At 46.2% G+C, this 23,835-nt stretch overlaps 2 protein-coding genes across 11 annotated transcripts in view; one reads left to right on the top strand and one right to left on the bottom strand.

The window, feature by feature from the left end:
• Positions 1 to 9,460, top strand: part of RTN4 (reticulon 4) — a 65,525-nt gene extending 56,065 nt beyond the window's left edge. For 6 of the 7 annotated variants that reach the window (XM_036262177.1, XM_036262174.1, XM_036262175.1 and 3 more), the window contains 4 exons: positions 7,252 to 7,321; positions 7,815 to 7,861; positions 8,058 to 8,116; positions 8,468 to 9,460. In XM_036262177.1, coding sequence (XP_036118070.1) covers positions 7,252 to 7,321; positions 7,815 to 7,861; positions 8,058 to 8,116; positions 8,468 to 8,510 — 219 coding nt within the window. In that variant the 3' untranslated portion in view covers positions 8,511 to 9,460. The remainder of the gene's footprint in view (positions 1 to 7,251; positions 7,322 to 7,814; positions 7,862 to 8,057; positions 8,117 to 8,467) is intronic. The other variant, XM_036262176.1, reaches the window with a different exon arrangement.
• A 141-nt stretch (positions 9,461 to 9,601) lies between these two features.
• Positions 9,602 to 23,835, bottom strand: part of EML6 (EMAP like 6) — a 242,075-nt gene continuing 227,841 nt past the window's right edge. For 3 of the 4 annotated variants that reach the window (XM_036262729.1, XM_036262728.1, XM_036262727.1), the window contains 10 exons: positions 20,651 to 20,859; positions 19,786 to 19,943; positions 19,078 to 19,192; positions 18,362 to 18,550; positions 17,052 to 17,224; positions 16,473 to 16,635; positions 14,847 to 14,950; positions 13,646 to 13,799; positions 13,163 to 13,263; positions 11,412 to 11,539 (listed from right to left, as the gene is read on the bottom strand). In XM_036262729.1, the coding sequence (XP_036118622.1) occupies positions 11,515 to 11,539; positions 13,163 to 13,263; positions 13,646 to 13,799; positions 14,847 to 14,950; positions 16,473 to 16,635; positions 17,052 to 17,224; positions 18,362 to 18,550; positions 19,078 to 19,192; positions 19,786 to 19,943; positions 20,651 to 20,859 (1,391 nt within the window). In that variant the 3' untranslated portion in view covers positions 11,412 to 11,514. Of the gene's footprint in view, positions 11,540 to 13,162; positions 13,264 to 13,645; positions 13,800 to 14,846; positions 14,951 to 16,472; positions 16,636 to 17,051; positions 17,225 to 18,361; positions 18,551 to 19,077; positions 19,193 to 19,785; positions 19,944 to 20,650; positions 20,860 to 23,835 lie in introns of all 4 variants that reach the window. The other variant, XM_036262726.1, reaches the window with a different exon arrangement.

The following is a 23,835-nucleotide window of genomic DNA, read 5'->3' as shown; positions in this document are numbered from 1 at the left end:
TGCGGACCAGAGAGACCTGGGTTCGGTTCCCGCTAAGGGCACGTACCTCGGTTGCAGTTTGTCACCGGCCCTGGTTGGGGTGTGAGTGGCAACCAGTTGATGTGTCCTGCTCACATCAATGTTTCTCTCTCTTTCTCCTTCTCTCCCTCCCGCTCTATCTGAAGATAAATGCAAAAGTGTTCTCAGGTGAGGATAAAAATAAAAAAAGATTGCAGCAGATATAAACCAAAAGTCACCCTTCATGTTTGCACAGTATAGCTGTGAAGGCAGCTATATGTGTTATAATTTAACATTTTTTCTTGAGAGAAAAGAGGCATTCTTGAAGTCTGTTAAAAAAAAACAAGTTAATCTAAGAATGATTATGTTCCAATTTTTACGGGTTTGAGTTTAAAGTTTCCACTTTAAGAACAATTACTTGCTTTTTCAGAGTTTATTGTCATCCGTATACTGTCCTATGGGTGTCTATAGGTGTGGAAATTATTTGCTAGAGGAGAGAGAAGATATTAGAGGAAGCCTGATTAAAAACTTGAAAAGTTTTTTAAATCTGTTTTGCCCGGATGTTTGAAAGTAAGATCTGAGGAATTTTCTGAATAAGTTTTATGAGCTAAAGAATTTCTTTTTGCTGTTAAATCTAATTTTAAAATTTCTTTCGAAAATTACCTTAGGTTTTTTTTAAGCAGTTGTTATTCATGAGGAAGCTAGCATAAATGGGAGAAACTGAACTTGATAAATTCTTACCTTGAGTGATTTTGCTAATTTGAAAAGTCACAGAAAGTTATACATAATGAGATAGATTTACTTCCTGGAACATTTTACTTTTATAAAGTTTTCTTTGTTTTTTAAGACTGTCTTTGTTTCTTAATATTGGGGGCGAAAAACCTGCATTAAAATTAATAGTTTTACTACTTTTTCTCCTTAAGGATTAGCAGTAGTTTTGAAAAGAAAAAATAAAAGAAGAGAATTTATACAAATGGTTTTCCTGAGTAGTACTTTTGACAAGTCCAGACAGAGCTCAAGGAAAGCTGCCTAGTGACTTCCCCGGAAGGCGATTCTTTTTTTTATCCTCACCCGAGGACATTTTTTCATTTTTTTGTTCAGATAGAGTGGGGGGGAGAGAGAGAGAAACATCGACATGAAAGGGACACATCGAATGGCTGCCACCCGCACGACCCAACCAGGGCCGGGGACAAACTGCAACTGAGGTACATGCCCTTAGCGGGAACTGAACCCGGGTCTCTCCAGACCACAGGCCAACGCTCTAACTGCTGAGCCAAACCAGCCAGGGCAAGAAGGTGATTCTTTTTTTTTATCCTCACCCGAGGACATTTTTCCATTTTTTGTTCAGGTAGAGTGGGAGAGAGAGAGAGAGAAACATCGATGTGAAAGGAACACATCGAGTGGCTGCCACCCGCACAACCAAGCAGGGCCGGGGACAAACTGCAACCGAGGTACGTGCCCTTAGGAGGAACCGAACCTGGGTCTCTCAGGACCGCAGGCCGACGCTCTAACCGCTGAGCCAAGCCGGCCAGGGCAAGAAGGTGATTCTTTAGGGCACCAAATAAGTCATAGTTGTTTCAACATATTAGCACATAGAATGAACTTTGCATTAAAATTTTTTTGATTGAATTTATTGGGGTGACATTGTTAATAAAAGTATACAGGTTTCAGGTGTACAGTTCTGTAATACACCGTCTCTGTATTGAATCAAGTCAAGTCTTCTTCCCTCACCATTTAGCTTCCCTATACCCTCTTCTACCTCCCAACCCCCTTTCCCTCTTGTAATCACCATACTGTTGAACTTTGCATTTAGATTTCAAAATCTATTGAGGCAAAAGAGTAAGGCAAGGGATCTGTCTTTCTCTAGATGCAAAGGTGATGAGTACACATTCTGATAAAATACATGAGGTCTTCCTTGATCAACCTTGTGGTTCCTGCTACATGAGGTGACTTTAGTTAACCTTTTCTTGATGTCATTGTGTGTGAGTAGTACCGATTCCATCTGTTTGTTTCCACTGAATAAGGCGACTATAGAACACAGGATACTTGCTCAAAATGTCTTTTATTGAAAAAAAGCTGATAAAAAACTCAGTGCTCTTGGACACATAATTAAAATGACTCTCTTTTTACCTTTTCAACATAAAGGAAAATTGATTTGCCCTGATTTATTTATTTCCCATATTCAGTTTTAAATCTGTGGAAAGTTTACTAATAAATATCCCCAGTCTCTCTAGTTACCAGGTGAATTTGTGGAACACTGAATTTCTTTAATGTTTAGGAACCAGTTTTTGATTGGAATTACTTTGATTTTATATGATTCATAGCTTAGAAAATGGAAACTACCCTAATTTCAAGAAAGTGCAGTGGGAATTCGTCTCATTGTAATTTTCTTTAATTTAGAAAATAGATGTATCAATCTCTATGGCTTATTTAAAATAATAGCTTTTAAGTAAAAATTTAGAAGAAGTTTCTCTCTAACTCACTGTCTTCATAAAGATTTGGTGCCCTCAGATTCATATAATCTACATTTCTAGATTCTGGGTCACAATTACCATTACTTCCATTTGAAACCTTCTTCCTCAGAAACTGAAAAATTTAGAGCCACTGTCGTTAGTGTGTGAAACTCGTTCTCCTTATTACCTTTTTGGAGGCAGTGTGAGGAAGGAGCCTATTCTTTTCAATGTGATCAAAGAAACAACCAGGCCTATGAAAGACCTGGTGTGAGACATGGTTGTCGCTGTGCCTGGCTAGGCCTCCGGTGGTTGACTTGGCCTGCTACAGATGTGTTCTGCAGATCTCCCCCATAAACTCTGTGTAATCATTCCATTTAGTTTGCTCCTCTGCAATTAACTATAAGCTTCCAAGTCCTAGAAAAGATTTCAAGTGTCCATAGAGTGAGCAACAATCCATTTCTCTAAGGATTAATTCTAGGTAAATATGGGCAGAGGCACTGTCAAAATATTCCTAATTCCATTCAATAGAACTTACTTCCAACATGAATATAAAATTCCACCACAGCCCAGTGTTTTGAACAGTCTGTAGGCTTTGTTTTAAAAGTTGTATTTTGTAAAGTGGGTTTGTTCAGTCGAGTGCCGGACATGAGGTAAGAGGAGGAAATGAATAAAAGGGGAAGTAAAGGAGGAATGTTCTTCCGTAAAATTAAGTGTGAACGCTGTGTATGTTTCCTTTCCTTGGAGACTCTAATGTATGTTAGTTTATTAGTGCCTAAGAAGTCAGAAAGAGGCTGGATAACTTTATTTAACCTAATACGTATCCGCTTTGTTTACATAACACCCATCACCACCGGAAAACTAGTGTAAGATACTGAACAAACTTAAGCCACCTAGTTAGAGTCTAGTTTCATTTCTGTGATTGCCCTTCTGTACAAGGGATCTTTGATAAGGGTTCTTGTTTTAAAACAGTGGTTCTCAGTCTTGGCTGCACATTGTAACCACCTGGGGAGCTGTAAGATTTACCAGGGAATGGGAGGTGACTTAATTTCCTGGGGAGACTGCTTGGAGGGTCACTGTTTTAAAAGTGGTGGCACTGAGCTGTAACCCGTGCGTTATAGTTTCTCCCTACTCCCTACTCTGTAAAAGAAAAGCCTGAGACCGTCCCTGCTGGGCTCAGCTTTGGGGCCTCTTGAGTAAGTCTTTGAGCTTCATGAGGTTCCTGACTTTTGAAACCTCAAATCCCAAGAAAAAGTCTAATAATTTTATTTACCTAGATATAAGATCAGATGTTTTAGACACTGGTTCTTATTGTTCTGTCCCATGGCTTTGGGTGATAAAGACTGAAGTGTTACATATTAGACTCTGAATGACAGCAGTTCTGTGACTTTCAGTGAAAGTATACATTAAAATTATAAGAAAATTTCTAGCTATACTTGCCTGAACATCAGCCAACCATAATGTTCCACAATACAGTCCTAAATCTGAAAATGAGCAAAAAAGGCATGAACTCCAGAAATAGCTGACCCAAAAGAACATTGAAATCTAGCCCTCAGGCTCTTAAGAAGTTATTAACATACACATTTTGACAGTTCTCTTTCTGGTTTCTTGGGCTCACAGAAAAATTAGAAGGGAAATGGGCTGGAGAAAATGTAGAGATGGTCAAAGTAATATTAATGAATAAAGCTGAAGATATCAAAAAAGGTCAAATACTTTTCAGTGTTTAAAAATGCAGAAAAAATCCAAAAATGCCAGAATTGTCAGTCATTTCTGAAATTCTGTTAAGCACCCTCCCTATATTTTCTCTAAAAATGTCCCCTTTCACCCCCATTGTGACGTCATCTAATAAAAATCCATAGAGCTTTTTAATGAGGTATGTGATACACAATCAAATTTAATTCCCCTGGACAAAAGACAAACAAGACACGGCCCTTGCCCTCTTTCAGTAAATATTTGTTAGACCTTCATTGGACTTTATCCCTCTTTACTCTGGCTTCATTACTGCCCTAAGGGAGATGAGCTTTGAGTTCCAGTTAATTTGCATTGACTGTAATGTTGCAAAGTATTTGCCATGAAATACCATAGAATTTGTAGGTCTGAGATAAGAGCAGCTTTTGTTTGGTTTTAAAGTGTTTATTGACCTTTTTTCCTGCCTTTTTATGATAGTGTGCATATTCACCATGAATTCCCATTTTATCATGGTTACCTGAGTGGTTTTACAGAGGATAGATTCTGGAGTCAGATAAACGTGAGATCGTTGTGACCTCTGGTCTGGCAACTTGTTTAATCTTTCTGCACCTTGCTTTCCTCCAATATAGGGATGATAACAGCACTTAACTTTTGATGAAGTTACTAACCTAATGTAAATTAAAAAGAAAAAAAAGGTGGTTGCTGTTCTCTAACAGTTACAGTAGTTGCGCATTTGCTAGATGCTGGTCTTTACCACCTTTCTCTTCTGGTGGCGTGTTCTCTGGAGACCCTTACCCAGTATTTTTGTTTTGGGTGTCTGAAGTGTTGCATTTTCTCCCAACAGCTGCAACATTTAAAAATTCTGTGACAGCATGTAAAAAGTGAATTTCTGGTTTCTCTCACAATGGGAAAATGTGGCAGCATTGGCCGGCAGCATGCAGCGGGCTGGGCTGGGCTGCGGGCGCCTCGAGAGGGGGAATGCATCATTTGTCTGCCTCCTCCCCGGCTTCCCGCGCACGGATGTCGCCGGCCTGGCCCCGCGGACATCTGAAGCCTCCCTCTGTTCCTCTCTGCCTCTGGAGAGCCTGGCTTTTAGGTCAGGGACTCCGTGAGCCCTTTAGATGCCAGGCTTCTCTCCTTGTGGATTTGGAGTGGACCTTGTCCGTGACTTAGTGACCAAATCAGGACTTATTTTTGCTGTATGTGTCATATAGGGTGTCTTTATTGCTAAAGCAATTTCTTCTCAAATGTGGCAGGCGGACTCTTTTCCCTTTGGACTTGTAGATGGTGATAGATGAAGATAGCTGTTGGTCTATAGTAAACTTGCTCAAGTGCAGAAATTATATTTAGCTTCTGCAATAGGAATCTGTAGAACTGAGAGAGGGAAAAGGCTTGCTAACTAGAGTCATGCTCCAAACCTTTACAGTGGTTCCACGGCAGTTGCTAAGACCGGGGCAGCATCTAATTTTCAATCGACAGGTGTTAAGAATGCTTGAACATTAATTAAATTCAATTGTAGGGATAGTTAGTGTTGCTATTTGTAGAACTGACAATTGGTGGAGGAATCCAAAGTGTCTTCTTAACCTGCAGTAAATAAGCTTACTAGAGTTTCAACACAATGATTGCTCAGTACCCAGCTCATAGTAGGCATTCAGTCAGATTTTGTTGAATAAAGAAAAATATGTTTTAGACCCAGAGGTGAGCAAACTGGCCCGTGGCCTGTTTTGTACAGCTTGGGAACTAAGAATGGTTTTTTACATTTTTTAAAGGATAATGTTCAAAGATGTGACAGAGAGCCCTTGTGGCCCACAAGACCTAAACTGTTTTACCTTACTATTTTACTTTACAGAAAGGTCACCAACCCCTGCTTCAGGTGAGGGAGCTGGTAACGGCCCTCTCCTTTTCATTGACACGCTTCATGTGCCTAAATATCCCTGTTAGATGGTGGCGTCGTGGTGATAGGTTTGTTGCCTAATGAATAGTGCAGAGCGATTGCCAGACACATGAAGGCTTTTAATAAGCAGCAAAGGAATTGCTGGTATGAATATTTAATAAAATCCAGACTGGCTGTGTTTATAAGTCTTCAAGAACTGCTTTGAACTGTAATTGCGTCTTTGTACTATACAATGTCAACAAGTTTTAGAACTGGAGGAAAACTCAAAATTCTCTTATCCAGCCATTCATGAGTAAACTGAAGTGTGGAGAGGAAATAGAAGACTTCTCAAAGTAAGACCACTTTTTGGGAGCAGAGCCTTTCCCAGACTGCCTTCCTCGATGGACGGGACAGTGAAATCGTCCCTCGGCGAGGCGTTCACCTCTCTTTTCTTTAGTGTCCACATCTGCTGTGGTTGTGATAATAGTGCTGCCTCATAAAGTTGTCAAGAGGAATAAATGAGTTTTTATTTGTAAAGCATTTAAAATAGTGCCTGGAGCTAATATATAAGGACTATTAGTGTTTGTTAAATAAACAAAGAAGGTAGTGGCTAAAGAAGAAGAATGGTCGATTTTATTAGTAGGTATACAAGTTTGAGTCCTCATTCCCAGGGTTAACTATGGCTGTAAAACATGTATCATGTGGCAAACAGGGCCTCAGATCCTTAATAAAATGCTAGAGGTGGTATTTTTGGTACCTGAAATCTGGTCTCCTTGATAGTAAGTACTCCGTGCCCCTTTGTTACTCATTCAGGTGTCTGAGATTTTAGTGTCTGAATTATTCGGCTCACGTAGATCTTCAAACAATTAAATTTGTTAGTACGTTAAAATCAGTTTTAATAGGGAATTCTCACAGTACCTTTTCAGTCCCCATTTAAAAGCTAAATGCTAGTTTAGAACTGGAGTTATTAAGGTGTACCTTTGGCATGTTTTCTGATCTCAGAGAAAACAGAATCAGCTACTTGGTAGTGTAGTTAAGAGAAAATGAATCATATCTATTGTTTTCATTAGGATTCTGAAATCCTGAATTGAGAGTAGTGACTTAGAAATAAAATATTCGTATTACTTTACCAAGTCTCCAAGGAATATGCCTCTACTAGGTTGGGATGCTTTTATTTGAAAGCTTAATTAAGAAACTTTACTTGAATTTTGTTTTTAATAGGCTAACGTTATTTTCTTATAGTTTGCAGTGTTGATGTGGGTATTTACCTATGTTGGTGCCTTGTTCAATGGTCTGACACTACTGATTTTGGGTAAGTCTACAAAAGCATTGGAATGAAAAATTGCAGGAAAAAAATTGTGTGCACGGATCTTAGAGATTTTATTGGAGAATACTCTTATATTGTAGGAAAAACGGAGGAGGAGGTATGTTTGAGGTTGTGATGTCTTAAAATAAATTGCCAGTACTGTTTATTGAAATGCTACTTTAGTTCCCGAAGACTGCTCCAACTAACAGTGATAAACCAGAACAGGGGTGGCCTTATCTGAAGGAACAATCATAAATCTACCTAACTGGGAATCACCTGTATTTTATAAAGTCTGTGTGACATGATCTGCAGCCTCCTTGGTTAACGCAGTGCTCTGGCGTGGCCCCCACCAGCAGGTGCGCCAGGAGAGCCTGAGGATTGTCCTTTCCTTAGCAGCGCTGCCTGGCCAGTTTAGGAGTGTTGCCAGGTTGATGGCTTTTCAGTGTCTGTTCCCTAAATCATACCAGTCTATTTTAAAGGTTGTGTGTTTCCTTTTCAGCTCTGATTTCACTCTTCAGCATCCCTGTTATTTATGAACGGCATCAGGTAATTTCTTAACTGCAGATTTCAGAGCTTACTTATTATGTGGAACTTATAAATGTTTCAGTACCAGTTTCCAAAGTCTTACAGAATTGAGAAACGTGGTGGTTGCTTACGCCTTTCATTTGTTGGGTCATAGTAATGGTTAGTCAGATTCTTCAGCAATGGTACTTTTCTAATAACTCTTATACTTCTCTTTCAGGCGCAGATAGACCATTACATAGGACTTGCAAATCAGAGTGTCAAAGATGCTATGGCTAAGTGAGTATTTAAAATCTGCACCTTTTTTTCCCACTAAGGGTAAGGCATACTGGGCTTTGAGAACAGTGCTGTGTTCATGTTTCAGGCAGTGTCCATAGCGAATCCCAAACAGACCCGAGTGTGACACAACTGCCAAAAGACTGTCTCCTACATTTACCACGTGTATTTAAGGTTTCCTTCAAAACTAATTCGTGAGACCACGGTAGCAAAATTACAGCTTCACAGCCTTAAGATTTCATTTGTCGTATAAGCTAAGCTACTATATGAGTAGTTCTTAAAGGATAGCATTTTAAGAAGTAGAAAACAAAATACTTAAAATTTTTGCATTGACCTCCCCCTTTTCCTTTGTAGAATCCAAGCAAAAATCCCTGGATTGAAGCGCAAAGCTGAATGAAAAAAGCCTGAAATAATTTACAGTAGGAGTTTATCTTTCAAGGGGATATGCATTTGATTACATGGGGGAGGGTCAGGGAAGAACGGCGCCTTGACATTGCAGTTTCACAGGTCTGTATTTTTGGCAATGCGGTGTCCCGGGAAAAATACCTTCTTGACTGCCATGTGTTCATCATCTTAAGTATTGTAAGCTGCTATGTATTGATTTAATTGTAATCATATTTGCTCTTCCTATACGAGGCACTGGTGAATAAAAAAGATCTGAGAAAGCTGTATAGTATACTTTGTTGCAGGTAGTCTTGCTGTATTTTGGGAATTGCAGAGAACGTGAAGCTGAGAAAAAATAACCCTTTTCACAGTTTGTGCACTGTGTATGGTCTGTGTAGATTGAGGATGCAGATTTTCTGAAATGAAATGTTTAGACGAGATCATACCACTAAAGCAAGAGTGAAAAGCTTGCCTTTCTGGTATGCTCTAGGTGTATTGTGAATTTTACTGTTATATTAATTGCCAATATAAGTAAATATAGATTATATATATATCTATATATAGTGTTTCACAAAGCTTAGACCTTTCCCTTCCAGCTTCCCCACAGTGCTTGATATTTCAGTCATTGGTTATACATGTGTAGTTTCAAATACATAAGCAGAAAAAATATATTTCTAGGAGCACTGCCGTCTGTTTTCAACACGAAACGATGCCCTGCACATAGAACTCACATGTGAACTTCATCACACAGACTTACTGTAGTTAATTTTGTCACAAACTCCAAATCTATGGACTGAATCTAATGCTTCCAAAAAATGTTGTTTGCAAATATCAAACATTGTTATGCAAGGAATTATAAAATGAAGATTTATACAATTGTGGTTTAAGCTGTACTGAACTAAATCTGTGGAATGCATTGTGAACTGTAAAAGCGAAGTATCAATAAAGCTTATAGACTTAAAATGTTTGGTGTTGTGCGTTCATGAAACTGCAGCAGATTAAAAGGACATACAAAGGGGGTGTAGAGACTGTGCCTCGGCCAGTGGGTTTTAGAAAAGTTTTTCAGTTCACCGTGTAGCTGTGTTTACTTTGAAAACAAAAATGTTTACATAATCAAATTTATTTGACACATAAAATGTCTTTAAATTATGTATTTTTTATACTTTCATAATTGAAAATAAATTCATGCACCAATATTTTAACAGAATACAGTGCAGGATTTAGAACATACATAAAATCATACCATATAAATGTTTACTAATAAGATTTAAGAAGTTTTCTTGACACACAGACACTATTGCTCTGCAAATATAGTTGTACATATTGATCAATTTATTGTTCTTCCACATGGTTATTTCAATGCAAGATTTAATCAGTATGAAAGGTCAGTGATACAGTATAGGCAGACATGGTTATCACTCAGCATCACCAGTCACATGATTACAGAAAACAATTGGGACTGCATAGGGACTCTGACTGTGGGCCCAACAACCTATCAGTGAATTAATGTAAGGCATTAATAAATTGGCATATAAAAATAGCTTAATGAATGATCTAATCCATTTAGAATGCTGAAGCACTTCTGTGGTAAATGTTCATCTATTTTGTTGAAAATGCTTCATTTCACCTTTCTCTAAACTGACAACTGCAACTAGCCCAGTAACTCAAGATCCAGAATTTAATTCACTGACCGGAAGGACTCACTGGTGTATATGTGCTCAGAGTCACCAGTGCTGCCTCCAACGTGTGTCGTCAGCCCCTTCCCGTCAGTGGTTGGCCAAGTGTAAGGTACGATTGAGGTGGTTTGGAGCTGTCTTCTGGTTAACATTGTCCAAATCAGACTGTTATCCAACCAGCTCTGAGGAACTCTAAGCTAGATTTTGTCTTATAACCTTGGTTTATCAAATATTGCTTGGGTTTAGAAATTTGTTCTGCAGAGATTTTTTTTTTCCTTTTTAAAAATCCGGACTTCACTACACATATATAATATATTCAGAAGCAAATCAGTGGTGTCTAAGTCAACCCAGTTCTGGGAGTGGTAAACCCAGTCAACCTCAGGTCACCTCATTTATTACCAATTTAGATTTAAGACAAATCAGCTCATCCTCTTGGAGCTTTTTTTTTTTTTTTTTGCTTCTATTTTGTAGTAGAGATTTGTTTTTATTTGAGTTCTATTTTGGATTTTGTGGGTTTGGCACTAAACATAATGGAAACTCATTCTACTCCCTCCCTCCTGAATTTCTTTGTTGCTCATCTCCCGATAGCCACCATTTCCCAAGCAGGTAGCGGATATGTCCTTCCCTGGGGAAGCCTTGACATAACACACGACGTGGGTGACAGACCAGGAAACTCCTGAGAGTAGCCCTCCTCAGTTTTTAAGTTTTAGCACCTTATGTAGAAAGGAGATAATTTGTGGGAGGTGAGACAGCAAGCCCACACAACTGGAAACTTTCAAAGGCACTTAATGGATATAAAACTCTGCAAACGAAACGTTAAAAAATTAAGTTTCTCAACTTGTTTATACATGGCTCATTTGGTTTAGAAAGCTAAATGTGAACAGAGGCTATTGATAGTTCTAGGACTTCGGTCCATCTAACTGAAGCTGTCTTATTCAACTTATTTGTAAAAATGAACATTTTTAAAGTATATAGAAACATAATAGCAAAACATCTTTTGTAAAAGTTTTGATGCAAATTAAAAGCTACATATTGGTTAGGGTAACCGAGGCTTTGCATTTTGTCAGTGGGCTACGTTGTCAGATAGGATTTTTGTCAGTGTCGTTAGTACACATAGTGTTTAGTTTGGGGACCAGCGGCAAGCAGTCTTCACATTTCAGAACTGACCTTCCTCCTTGCATCTCAGTTTTGGAGACTCGCATGGGAGCAGTCTTACCATTCCCTGGCCCGGGGCGGGGGCGGCAGGGGCGGTTCCCAGCAGCGGGTGAGCAGGCTCCGCTGCGCTGCCTCTGCGGGTGCTGGGTGGGAGCAGCAGCAGCAGCAGTAAGAGGTCTCTGGCATTTACAGACATCGCCACACAAATACACTGAAAATGCAGATCGAACAGTCACTTTACATGGCAGGACATCATTCTTTCATCAAGTGACAAAAAAACAATCTTGCCAAGTGCTCCAGAGTGGAGCTCAGGTGGTACAGTGACATCCATTTAAAAAAAAAAAGGCGAACCTGGGATCTTGCCACCAGTGAAAGATCTAGTGCTATTTTGTTATTAAAGGTCTGTTTTGTTCTGTTCTGTTTGGCTCTTTCAGCAGCCAGTATCTGTGCTGAGTGTGAGGACTTTTGGCAATTTGACTTCTCACTATCTCTCTTGTTACTACTGAAAAGGTCTTATCAAGTCCACTTGAGTAGGAGAGCCCTTTCTAGTGTTCAACACAGAGCCAGGAATCACAGGACACTCCATGGCTACAAAGGCCCAGGGGCCTCGCGTTTTAAAGGTTAGTTCTAAGCCTTTCATAGCAATCAAACGTCACCTCGCCTCTCCTGCTCGGGGCTGAGCACCGATTCCCCGAAGTCTCCTATGGCTGGCTTGTTGACGGTGTGGCTGGTGCAGCTTTGAGGAGGTGTTTCCACTCCACAGGGAGCTGCTCTCGGTACTATCTCAAGGGCTCTAAGTGCCAGCCAGCAGCAGTTGGCACAGCGGACGAGGTGGGTGCTCCCGGCAGGCTATCAGAAAGCGTCCTTTGGGGTCATTTTCTACACAATGCTTTGCAGTAGGAAGTGGGTTCAAATTCCCTGTGTTGCCTCTTCCACAACCTCACGAAGACCACTTAAAAGCTATCTGGAGTGTAAGCATTTCTCCTTTACCCCCACCCCAAGAGGTTTCCTTGGGCGGGACAGAAACCAATATTCACGTTGCAGTGAAGCCCTTCAACTACAGGAGATGTGGAGAAGCAGAGGGGCTCAGGAAGAGTCCCCCATTCCTCCACACTCCAAACAGGAAATGCCCTTGGTGGAGGGACTGAAGAAACCCGAGAAATGCTGAGGAGCAGGCTGGTGGGGTGCTTCCGAAACACTGGGAGACCCGTCGCACCTCCCAACAAGGTGCCCGTTTTGCACTGAGCAGCGGTTAAGGTCAAAAGCAGCCCTGGCTCAAGAGTCCAAATAGCGGATTGAGGTTCTGCTGCTAAGGAGTACTGGGCCTACGGGCTTCACCCCTCCTCTGAGCTCTCATGTAAAACTGGGTAGCACTTGCCCTGCCTGTTTCTTAGGGGGGCTGAAACGAAGGATAGTATTTTTAAACCCCTTTGGTTGTGGTTAATCATCGATCTTAAGAATTCTGGTGACCAACTGGAAGTTTCCAGTTAAAAGGTCCACAGATCGAGGTCCTTCTACCTTGACTATATGTAATGAGCTCCCAGTGCAGCCCGTCTCGCCCGTCCCTCCCTCCGGCAGGGCTCAGGTCGCTGGCCCTGCCCTGGGCTCCTCGCCAGTCCCAGGGCGGTTCCAGTGGTCTGGCCAGGGTTTGGGTTGGGAGTCACCAGACACTAAAGACCTTATACTTGGGAAGTCCTTGTCCTCACTGGGACTCACTGAACGTCCTATTCCTACGCCCTCAGCCCCTCCCCACGCCCGGGAGGGCCTGGCCCACGGGACCCTGAGGTGGGGGTGAAGACCAGGCCCGGGTCACAGCCAGGTTAGTCAGGGGTACCTGCAATCGTCTCCTCCAGTGCTGACCACGTACTTGTCGTCATGGGAGAAACGGATGTTCGTCACGTGAGCCGAGTGACCAAAGTAACGCTTGTGTTTGGCCTGTGAGCAAAGTGAATGGAGACAGCTGAGCCCCCTCCCCCCCCCCGAACCTCGGACCACTTCTGAAGGACGCAAACCCCTCTCCCCAGGGCCTTCCTGCACTCGTGAGCGTCTGTTCGGTGTGGACGCTGTCGGCCAGCTGTCCCCTGGCCTTCCCGTCTTGTTCTCGCCCCATGAGCGGCCAGTGTCCCCATGTCCTCCCCTCCCAGCTCCCGGGACTTCCCTCTGGCGAGCGCTGACAGGCTGGGGGTTGCCAAATTCCCACAGGGCTGGGCCCAGGTTGCCCTTGCTCTAGGCCCCAGGTGGCCGAGAGTGGCCGCTGCACGGCAGGTGGACAGGTGAGCATGGAGGCAGTGTGGGGAGGTGACTGGGGAGGACTCACAAACTTTTCTGTGCACGGAAAGTCAAAGAGCTTCACCAGCCCAAAATCATCTCCTGTGACGATGTTCAGGCCTGCGTGGGTCACACACGCGCAGTTAACATCAGCCTTGTCTGCATTCCGCGGCCAGATGCCGATGACTTCGTCCCCCAGGATGCTGTTCGAGGGGAGGGGAGCAGAGGGGACAGGCGGGGACAGTCAGCCCGCTCGGTCAGGGGGCGGGGGTTCCACAGTGCAGGATGGTCCTGTGGCTCTTCCGTCCCCTCCCCCGTACACTTGCCCAGCTCTCCCTGTTCTCTGCCCTGGTCCCTTTCACCCCGAAAGGAAAGTTACCTCCTTCCTGGACTCTTGCCCTCCCCCTGGTCCCGGGTGTGTGGGAGACGAGTGGGAGCTCTCAGGGTGGTGGCTCTTTGCCCCTGACCTGGCCCCGTTTCTCCCCGAGCTGGTGGGCAGGGCCAGCCCTCCCGTTTCCTCCGGTGATTCCGAGGGCCTGGTCCAGAGCTGGGAGGTGGGCTCTGGCTAGTGTGGCTCAGGTGGAGCATACACAGAAAGGTTGTGGGTTCAATTTCCGGTCGGGGCACGTACCCAAGTTTTGGGTTCACTCCCCAGTTAGGACACGTGAGGGAGGCAACCAATTGATGTTTCACTTTCATATAGATATTTCTCTCCCTCTACCCCCCAAAATCAATAAAAACATGTCCTCAGGTGAGGATTAAAAAAAAAACCCAGCCGGTGTGGCTCACTGGTTGAGCGTTGACCCATGCACCAAGAGGTGCAGTTTGATTCCCAGTAGGGCACATGCCCAGGTTGTGGGCCTAATCCCCAGTGGGGGGCATGCAGGAGGTGGCCAGTCGATGTTCTCGCTCATCAATGTTTCTATCTTTCCCTCTCCCTTCCTCTCTCTGAAAATCAATAAGCAAAAAATAAAAAAAGCTGGGAGATGGTTTCCTTTTGCTTGCTGGATGGGATTGGGGATTTGTAGGATGCATCATACAAAAAGGGGGACTTTGCATTCCAAGGCCCAGGTCAAATCCAATCCAGTGGCCTCAACTGGTACTAAGAAGCATCCTGCCCCCACCCCCAAGGAAAAGCTAGCGCTATCCCTGAGCTTCTGCAGATCCCACTATGCCCAAACTTGGAGGCTGAGCCTGGGACAAGGGACTCCCTGTGACCTTTTCCTCGAGGAGTGTTTTCCTCCAGTCACCTTGTCCAGGAGGCCCAGGTGATCTTCTCAATGACCATGGCTTCGGTTACCTGCTTCCCCAGGGGGACCTCGTGCACCTGGCGCTTGTAGGCTCCTGTTGACACCTGCAGAGTGGAAGGAAACTCTGTCCATCAGCTTTGTTTCCAGTCCACAGGACTCCCCTTTGGCCGTGCTGCCTCCCAGAACACGGGCCCAGCCTCTGCGTCCCCAGGACTTTTCCCGAAATCCAAGTTCAGCTGCAGCTGCAGTGCCCGCGGTCAGCCTACGGCAAAGTTCACACGAGCGGGGCATTTTCCCATGCATTTTCTCGCCATTTTCCAAAGACCTGGCTCCTGACCGGCAGCCTCAGAATCACCTGGAAACTTGTTAGACATGCACATGCTTGGGCCCCACCCCAGACCTACCAACTCAAACGCTCTGAGGGTGGGCCTGGCAACCTGTCTTCAACAAAGCCTCCTGGTCACTCCACTGTTCACTCAAGCTTGGAAATCCCCATTCTCAGAGAACCAAGGTCCTTTGGCACAGAAGTGAGGCTCGTTTTGGACAACAACCGCTGTAGATGATTGTTGAAGCATCTAGGACCTGACCCTTGCTTCTCTGGGAATCTTCTAGGGGAAACTGATCAATTTCCAGAAGATGGCTGCTGCCTGCACCGCCCCCCCCCCCCCCTGGGTGCCTCAAGTCCATCCTCCCCAGATTGCCCTGCTGTTCGCGGAGTGAGCTGAGATCTGCCTGACCTCCGGGCCTTCCCACGGATTCCAAGTTCCTGGCCCCGTTGGCTGACTCCTACACTTCCTACAGACCTCTGCTTCAATGCGACTTAGGCAGAAGGAAGTGAAGCTAAAGTCAGGCCCTGTACATGCTCCCACAGCACCCTGGACTGTTCCTTCTCAGCACATAATCACAATTTGTAATTGTATTTTGTGATTATCTGGTTCATGCTTGTCCTCCATTACAAAGCAAGCTCAGGACAGCAGGGACCAGGACCACTCTGTCCACCCAAAAGCCTACCACGGGGCCTGCTTTACTAAATGCCTGATGATGAACGTGTCCTCTTTCCTTTCACAGTGAACATCCAGTTCCAGGTCAGCTCACAAATGCATGTTCTCGTTCGGCGGGCTGGAGGAATTGTCTTCAGCTGTACGTTTCCAGGGTGGGGCCCTCTCTCCCATCCCACGTATCAGCTCCCCGAGACCCGGCGATGAGCTCTCACTCCAGGCCCCAGTGTGGAGGGGCCACACTGCCCGGGAGGATTTGGGAGTAAGATGATTAAGTATAAGGAGTGACGCAGGCTTGGTGCAGCCCGAGAACCATGAAACAGGGCGCTGAAGGCCAGGGGGTGACAGGAAGGTTACAGATGATTAAGGCTTGTGTTTCCTGCTTTTATTGCTGCAGAAAAACTCTACTATTTTAATTCTACTTCTTCAACCTGCTTAAATTCTCTAAGCTCTGTTTCTTCATTTGTAAAATGGGGGTGGGGGGAGTAACAGTACCTAAAGGAGTTCCCGTGGAGAGTAAATCGGCACACTGGCTGGACACAGCAAGCAGTCAATGAATATAAGCCATGGTTACTATGATCACTAATTAGTATTGGTTGTCCCAGATATCAGTCAAGCTGAAGCATACCTGAATATACTTGCCATCTGCAGAAAAATCCATCTGAATGACAAAGCTTGGGATATCTTTGCAGTAGCCAGTACGATTCAGACTGGTTCCCTGAGTGAGGTCATAGAAGTCAACTGTATGTTCAGAAGAACCAACAGCTAAGAATCTGCTGTCGGGGCTGATCCTAGAAAAAGCAGTCCAAAAGCATGGTCACTTAGGGGCTGGGCGGCATGAGGTCTGCTCTGGGGCCGGCCTCCCTGACTCAATGGCAATGAGATCTCACGTGGTCAGCTTCTCTTATGTTCTGTGGACTTGGACAGTTTCTCTGCATCAAGTCCCAAGGAAGGAAGGAAATGCATGTATGTATGCAGCCTTCTGCAGGATGGCATTTTACAACACGTTTTCACCATGCTTGGGGAAATGAGCAAAGGCATGTCTGAGAATTAATGTGTGAGAGGGTCTCCTTTCATCGTTGGCTCATTGAAAGGGACCTTCTTACAACTGAGTTCTTCATTCTAGCCATGGCCCTTCTGGAATGGGGACCCCTGGGAAGGAGGACACCTGCCTTTCTCCTCCCTGCCCAGACCACCTGCTATGTACCTGATATCTTGGATAGCAGATTTCCGATCTCGTTTTTTCCCCCAAACTTTCAAGCTGTTCACCAGCAAGATGACAAACTCTCCATTCTTCATGCCAATGGCCACCATCTCCCCATCAGGGCTGTAGGCTGCACACCTGGCTGCGTGGCCCAGGTTCACCTTGTTTAGCAGCTTCTACATTGATACAAAGTAACAGCACCTGAACCCTTGGCTGCCTCTGCCGGCCTCCCAAGTGCTTGCTTCTAGTTCCTGTCCCTGAGCAGCTAGGTGGGCAGTCGGTTTTGATGACAGCAGCTTGAGAAACTACCTGTTTTAGGGCAGGGGTTGGCAAACTTTTTCTGTAAATGGCTTGGAAGTAAATATTTGGGCTTTGGGGGTCCATGTGGTCTCTCTCACAACCATTCAATTCTGCCTTGCAGCACAAAAGCCTGACCCTCTGGCCTGGTTGCTGACTATTCTTGTTCAGGGGAAAGAGTTTGAGCTTCAGCATCCGTCGGTCCGAATCCTGGCTCTCACTAGCTGGGTGTGCTTGGGTGAGTCACATCTCCATCTTCCCATTAGAGAAACAAGTGATACCGATACTGGTCTTGCCAAGTTGTTGTGAACACTGACAATGCTGACATGAAGCCTCTGCTACGGGGCAGGTGCCCAGTGCCTGACCACCGCGAACAACCAACATCGCCGCTGTGCACTGATCAGCCTGCCGACCACACCTGGGCTTTTCCCGCCTGTTCTCCAGCCTGTGCCCTGAGGACGGGACTCAGTTACTAGCCCTTTGGTAATGCAACCAAGTATTTTAATTATTAGAAACGTGAGTTCCTGTTGTGATATTAGACAAGGCTTGGGCATACTCATCCTTCCCCTCCAGGCTGTTCTTTGCTATTTTACACTTTTACTCCAGAAGAAATTTTAAAAATTATTTTCTGATATTTTAAATTGTTTCCCCAAACTCTCAGAGAAGATTGTGGGGATTTTGAATGAAATGTTCCATTTGGGAACATTTGACATTTTATACCAGTTTTAGTCTTCCTGTCCAGGGAAGACAATTTATTGTCACCTTTTCTTTTTAGGTTTTGTGGGTTCTTTCATGACAAGAGAATAATCATTCTCACTTAGATTATTCCAGCTATGAATAAATATTTGTAGACAGATACGCAGCCGAAAGACAGACTGGGTGTGTGTGAACAGGACTTCCTTTGTCAGGCTAACCTAACTGTTGGCCTCGGCTGAGTAAGATTCCTCCCTCATCCAGCCCCGGCCAGGCCTCGGAGGCCATGTGGGGCGCTGGCGCCTGGCGGAGTGGGCCCTCACCTTGTCGGCCAGGTCCCAGATGCGGGCCGTGCCGTCGTTGCTGGCCGAGATGAAGATGTCCTTGGAGGGGTGTGTGGCCAGGCCCCAGATCTCGCCCTCCATGTGTCCATCGATCAGGATGTTGGAAGCAGCGTTTTTTTCACCAACTTCAATTATTTCTCCATCTTTGGTCCCCACTAAAATCTTTCCCTGTTAAAATCAAAACACGATTAGAAAAAGGACAAATGCTGGACCAGCCCACTCATGTGAACGGCCTAGAGGAGACACCTTCCCAGAGTCTGCAGAGCGGTGATGGCCGGGACCAGACCTCCGGGCTGGACTAACACCGACATTGTCATGTGAACCGCTGTTTGCAAAGCCAGCAGGAAAGGGGACATTCTCACGACTATGATCATGGACTTTATCTGAAGGCAGGACTGGTAACCAATCATGCAGTCAAGAGCAGCTCAGCTTGTTACCACTGATAGGGATTCTTTCTTCTTTGCATGTAATTATTCCATTTTCTTTTCTCATAAAAACCCTCACTTTCACCCTCTAATCAGGACACGATTTGGGTTCCTGCCTCAATGTGTCCTCCCCAAATTGTGGTTTTTTGATCTCAAATAAAGGCAGGTTGCTTCTTGCTTTGACTTCTAACTTTGGGGTAACGCTTGGAAGGTGCTGAGCTCACTCACTGGGACCCCTTCCCGCCGGCCCAGCCCCGCAGCCGCCCTCACTTTGCCACGGCACACGGAGCGCACGCACTCCACCAGCTGCCCCGTCTCCAGCTGGAAGGCTCGGCAGCGCTTCATCTCCTGGTCCCACAGTTTTACAGCACCTCCTTCTTTGGTCCTAAAAAAGATCCAGAGGAACTCAGCACGTTAGCCCTTGTCCTCAGACCTCCCATGACCCTCACTGGCCTCTCTCCCTGTCATCACAGTCACCGGAGCCCAGCAGGACGGACCCTCCAGGGTGGCCCTCTCCTTGCCCGGCTGATGGGCTATCACAACCCTCTGAACTTGCAGATTTCCTACAATGCCATGATCTTGGAAGGAAAGAGAATTATAACCTAGAAAATCAAACCTTTCATTAGGTCAAACACAAAGAGAAATGTTTCTCCTGCTTTTCTGCTTTGTTTTTACAGCCTCCCTGTCCCCAGTGGAACCCCTCTCCGTGGTCACTTCATGACCAGCAGGGCCATGCAGACCCATGCAAGAACTCCGCCTGGGTCTTAGACCACCGTCCACTGGCCTCCCTCTCCTCTGACTCCTACTTCTGAAGGTTCTGACGCTTGGAGAGACGGCAGATTGAGCCCAATCCCTTATGCAGAAACGTAGGAGAACGAAAGTCAGCCTTTTCTCCAAGTTGCAGATGCTTCTGTCAGTCTCTCCCCAAATCAAAACAAACCAAGAAGACCACTTGTTCCCAGAGGAGCTCGGGCTTACGGCCGCTCTTTGCCTCCAGTCACTATGAGTCCGTCCCGGAGGGTCGTGTACATCGTGAAGACGGGGCCCGTGTGAGCCTTGGCCACCAGCCGGATGAGGAAATGGTCCTTCCACACGTAGACGTCTCCGTTGATGGCACCCGTGAAGGTGAGGTTGTTCTGCAGACAAAGGGACACTTTCCACAGCAGGACTCACAGCGCCCCGAAAGGACCCCTCCCAGACCCGAGCCCTCTGTGACTACTGCTGAGGAACCAGAGCCGGAGAAATGGGAACGTGCCCTCAAGCTGACCTTCTGTGCTAAGGAAAGGCAGGATCTGCAGACGACCACAAATAGCATATAATAAATCACTGGATTTTGAAATTCAGTCCACTGAATTACTCTGGGGCTTCTGACTTCCCAGTGAACACAGTTCTGCATCAAGTGAACGTCCATCCCGTGAGCAAGGCCCAGGGGCGGCCAGGGAAGGGCGGGGCTCCGCAGAGAGGACACTTGCCGGGCTCCTCCAGGACATGGGCACAGCCACAGCTGCAGGGCCGGTGGGCTGTGCTCCAAAATGTGCCCACAGCCCAGTTAAGGATGCCAGTGGGGGAGTTTGTGGTGCACACGGGCTGAAAAGACACGGATGCTCCTCCGTCACAGAAACGATCCCACCTCCTCTGCGCCCTCGGACCCGGGCCTGGGGCTTCCAGGTCAGCCTGCCTCTGGGACAGTGAACCTCCTGCCCGCCCTTCGGCGCCAAGGAAAGGGAACCATGGGCAAACCAGCCGACAAAGCCGATAGCGTGGAAACGGCTTTCTGGTTGTTTGCAGCCTCCTGGCCACACCCCCGCCAGCCCCCCGCCCCTGGGAGCCGCTGCCCACTCACAGCACCGAAGGCCACGGAGAGCATCGTCTGCATCTTGGCAGCCTCCATGGACCCGATGACCCCCTTCTTGTACAGGAGGGCGCTGCCTGCCAGGGTCCAGAACTTCATATGTTTGACCCCCACAGACACAAACTGCGTGTCTGAATCGGGGCGAAATTCCACCACGAATATGCGCTCCAGGTGGCCCCCTCGGCTGGCAACCTTGGCACCTGCGTGGACGAGAGGGTCCAGTGAGGCAGCCCCCCTGAGCCCCCGCCAGGCCCGGCGCCGCAGCCCAGGACGGCTCTCCATGCCAGCCAGCCAGGGCACGGTCAGTGTCCCTTCCTCTCGAGCAGCAGCCTGCCCCTCACACCACAGAACTCCCAGGGTGGGCACTGAGAGGCTGCCAGGGGGCATTTCCAGAACAGCAGGTGCCGCTGACAGAATCCCTGCCTCCACCCACAGCTCATCCAGGCACCTGTGAACAGGAACCGGTAGCCTGGGAGATGGAAGCTTCCCCAGGTAAGAGAAAAGGGCAAAATGACTTAAGGCACCCCCACCCCCAACATCACTACAAGACGCACCCCCACAGGAAGAGGATCCTCCCCAGAGCGGCACCGGGATGCCTTCTTCCAGTCTGTTTCTCTCCGAGTCCCTGCTCTTGTTTCCTTTTAAAATAAAGGTCCCCATATTCCCTTTTCTTTTATGGTGTTTAGGTTTAAATTCTTTGCCTTTTACATTTAATTACTAGGTTTTTTTCCCCTCAACTCCATTAATTTATGTTTTTTGAGTTTTACTTAACCTTTGTCTTAATTAAATCCCAATGCCACCATTTATTTGCAGAACTCTGGACAAGTTATTTAACCTCTCTGAGCCTCGGTTTCCTCTCCTGTCCACTGAGGCTGATCGTGCCCGCTTTCGAAAGTGCTGTGAGGACGACAAGAACCTGCAGAACAGTCTCGAGCAGTGGGAGTTCTGTTAGCGACAATACTGTGATCACTCTCTTGGCTTCTGGTCTCTTAGCCCTGACTTTAGACCTCATCTATTTTTGTATTATTAGCCCTTGGGTTTTTAATTTTTATTTTGAACTTCTATGATCTTTTCCTTATTTTCTTTTAATGTTTCAGTTCCAGTCCCCTCTTACCGCCTCTCCCTATTCACGCACACACGTTTTCTCTGCCCTCGCCCTCGTCACACACACTGACCTGTCTGTGTTCGTGATGCTCTGGCAGAGTGCTGACATGGGTGCTAGCGCGGGCGGGCCACAGCCAGCCCCACACACGCCCTGCAGGAGAGGCCACCCGGGACAGCAAGGCTGGGGGGGCCCACGGGCCGCCTCACACCAGCAGTGATTCTCTCTCTGCAGATGGAATGTGTGACCTCTTGTAACAGACCCCTCTCTACCCTGGGCCTGTGGTCCCCAAGGATACTATAAACTGAGTCGTAAGACAAACAACACAATGGAAGAACACATTTGCAAAACTTGTGTAAGACTAAGAATTCACATTAAGAATCAGTAAAGAACTACAGATCATAAGACAAACAACCCTGCCGCCTGCAGTGGAAAGAGGGTTGAACAGCTGATCGCAGAGGCAATCTACCGGCCGTCAGTGAGCGATGGAAAGGGAAGCACTCTCGGGAGGCAGGGGAAATGCAGAACGATGACAGGAAGACACATTTCTTCTAAGCGGCTGTTGTGTGTTTCCCTTGTAATCTCATGCCCACTTCTAACTGTGGTGATGCCTCTCTCCCTCTGGGAAGTGGCTTCTAGGTTGCTCAGAACAAATTTCATATAAGTATCTAGGACCTGACAATATGCAATTGATAAAGTAAGCTAATTTGTTTTTTGGCTCCACTTTATATATTCTTTCTGACACACACACACACACACACACACACACGAGTTCCACAAAATAATTATTTAACAAATGAGGAATGAATTATATGCTCCCTAATGATAACAAAAATGGACCTAATTCTCCCTGAAGACACTTATTATTTATCTGTAAGCAGGACTTGAAGTGAAGGAGACGCCGTACACTATCAGCTCAGAACTGGTGGGGAGAGGCTGTCACGTATCCTCACGGGCTCAGAACTCTTCCGTACAGACCCGAGTGCTGGTTCCACCAAAGACGAGAGCAAGTTACAACGGGAAGGCTTCTCTTTTTCCTGGGAGCTTGTTTAAACGTCCTGGCTCCATCGATTCCCCCTCAGGAGGTCAGAAGGGGCCCCAAGGAGAAGTCTGTGCTGGGCAGGGCCAGAGCAAGTTCTGCCCAGAGGGACCGATGAGGGAAGTGAGGAGAAGGAGCCTGAACTGAAAGAGACAAGACTGTGTCTAGGGGCCGACAGAACTCTCTTCCAAGGCACTAGGACGAGGCTTGGTCTTGGCTGCTGCAGAGAGGAGGCAGTACTAGAACAGAAAGGCTTTATGAAGCAACGGGTGACCTCCCAGAACAAAGGGTTTCAAAAGAGCTTTCTGGAGTGAGTGGGCTGCCTGGGGAAGAGTCGAGGGCCTCATCCTTGAACGTATTCAAGCACAGGATGGAAATCAGCCTGTCCAAAAATGCCCCTGGAGGAATTTCTCCATGGGAGGGGTGTTGAAGGGCAGGAAGACTTCCTCAGTCCTTCAACGTGAAGATGCTATGAGGCTGTCATTTAAGACGCTCAGTCTCTCGCCTGGGGTCAAGTCTATGGAATCAGCTCGCCACGACATTATGAGGAATGAACCTGCATCCCCATATACAGAATATGGGGCCATTTGGACACAATATACTCGTGAACAAGAAAATGAGAAGCAGAGGGACTGTGATGAGTGAGCCTCATCATGAAAGTCTGCAGGTCCCCAACCTCTTTTTGTCACAGGGGGCTCAGCAGGGATTGGACCCACCCCCCTACTGTGCTCATCTCTCTAGAGCCCCCCAGCCCCCTCCCATGGGAAGATGCGGAGATAACAGGACTCCAGAAGCCTGGACTGGAGGCGTGCCCACTGTGTGTGCCTGGCTTCGCGTGCCCCAGATACCGGCTGCCCGGCTGGAGACAGACCTCATTAACGTCTGAACTAATTGGATCTGCCTTTGCCAGCCTGAGAATATGCTCAGAAGATTGCACTTCTTCGATGCTGAGATGACTGCAAATTTAGTAGCAGCCTTGTGTGTTGGGGGCGGGGTGGGGAGGGACAAGAAAGAAAAACAACCCTGCTAAATTAA

The sequence above is a fragment of the Molossus molossus genome, unplaced genomic scaffold (assembly GCF_014108415.1).
Source record: "Molossus molossus isolate mMolMol1 unplaced genomic scaffold, mMolMol1.p scaffold_m16_p_15, whole genome shotgun sequence".
Taxonomy (NCBI): Eukaryota; Metazoa; Chordata; class Mammalia; order Chiroptera; family Molossidae; genus Molossus; species Molossus molossus.
This window is presented reverse-complemented; position numbering and strand designations above follow the sequence as displayed.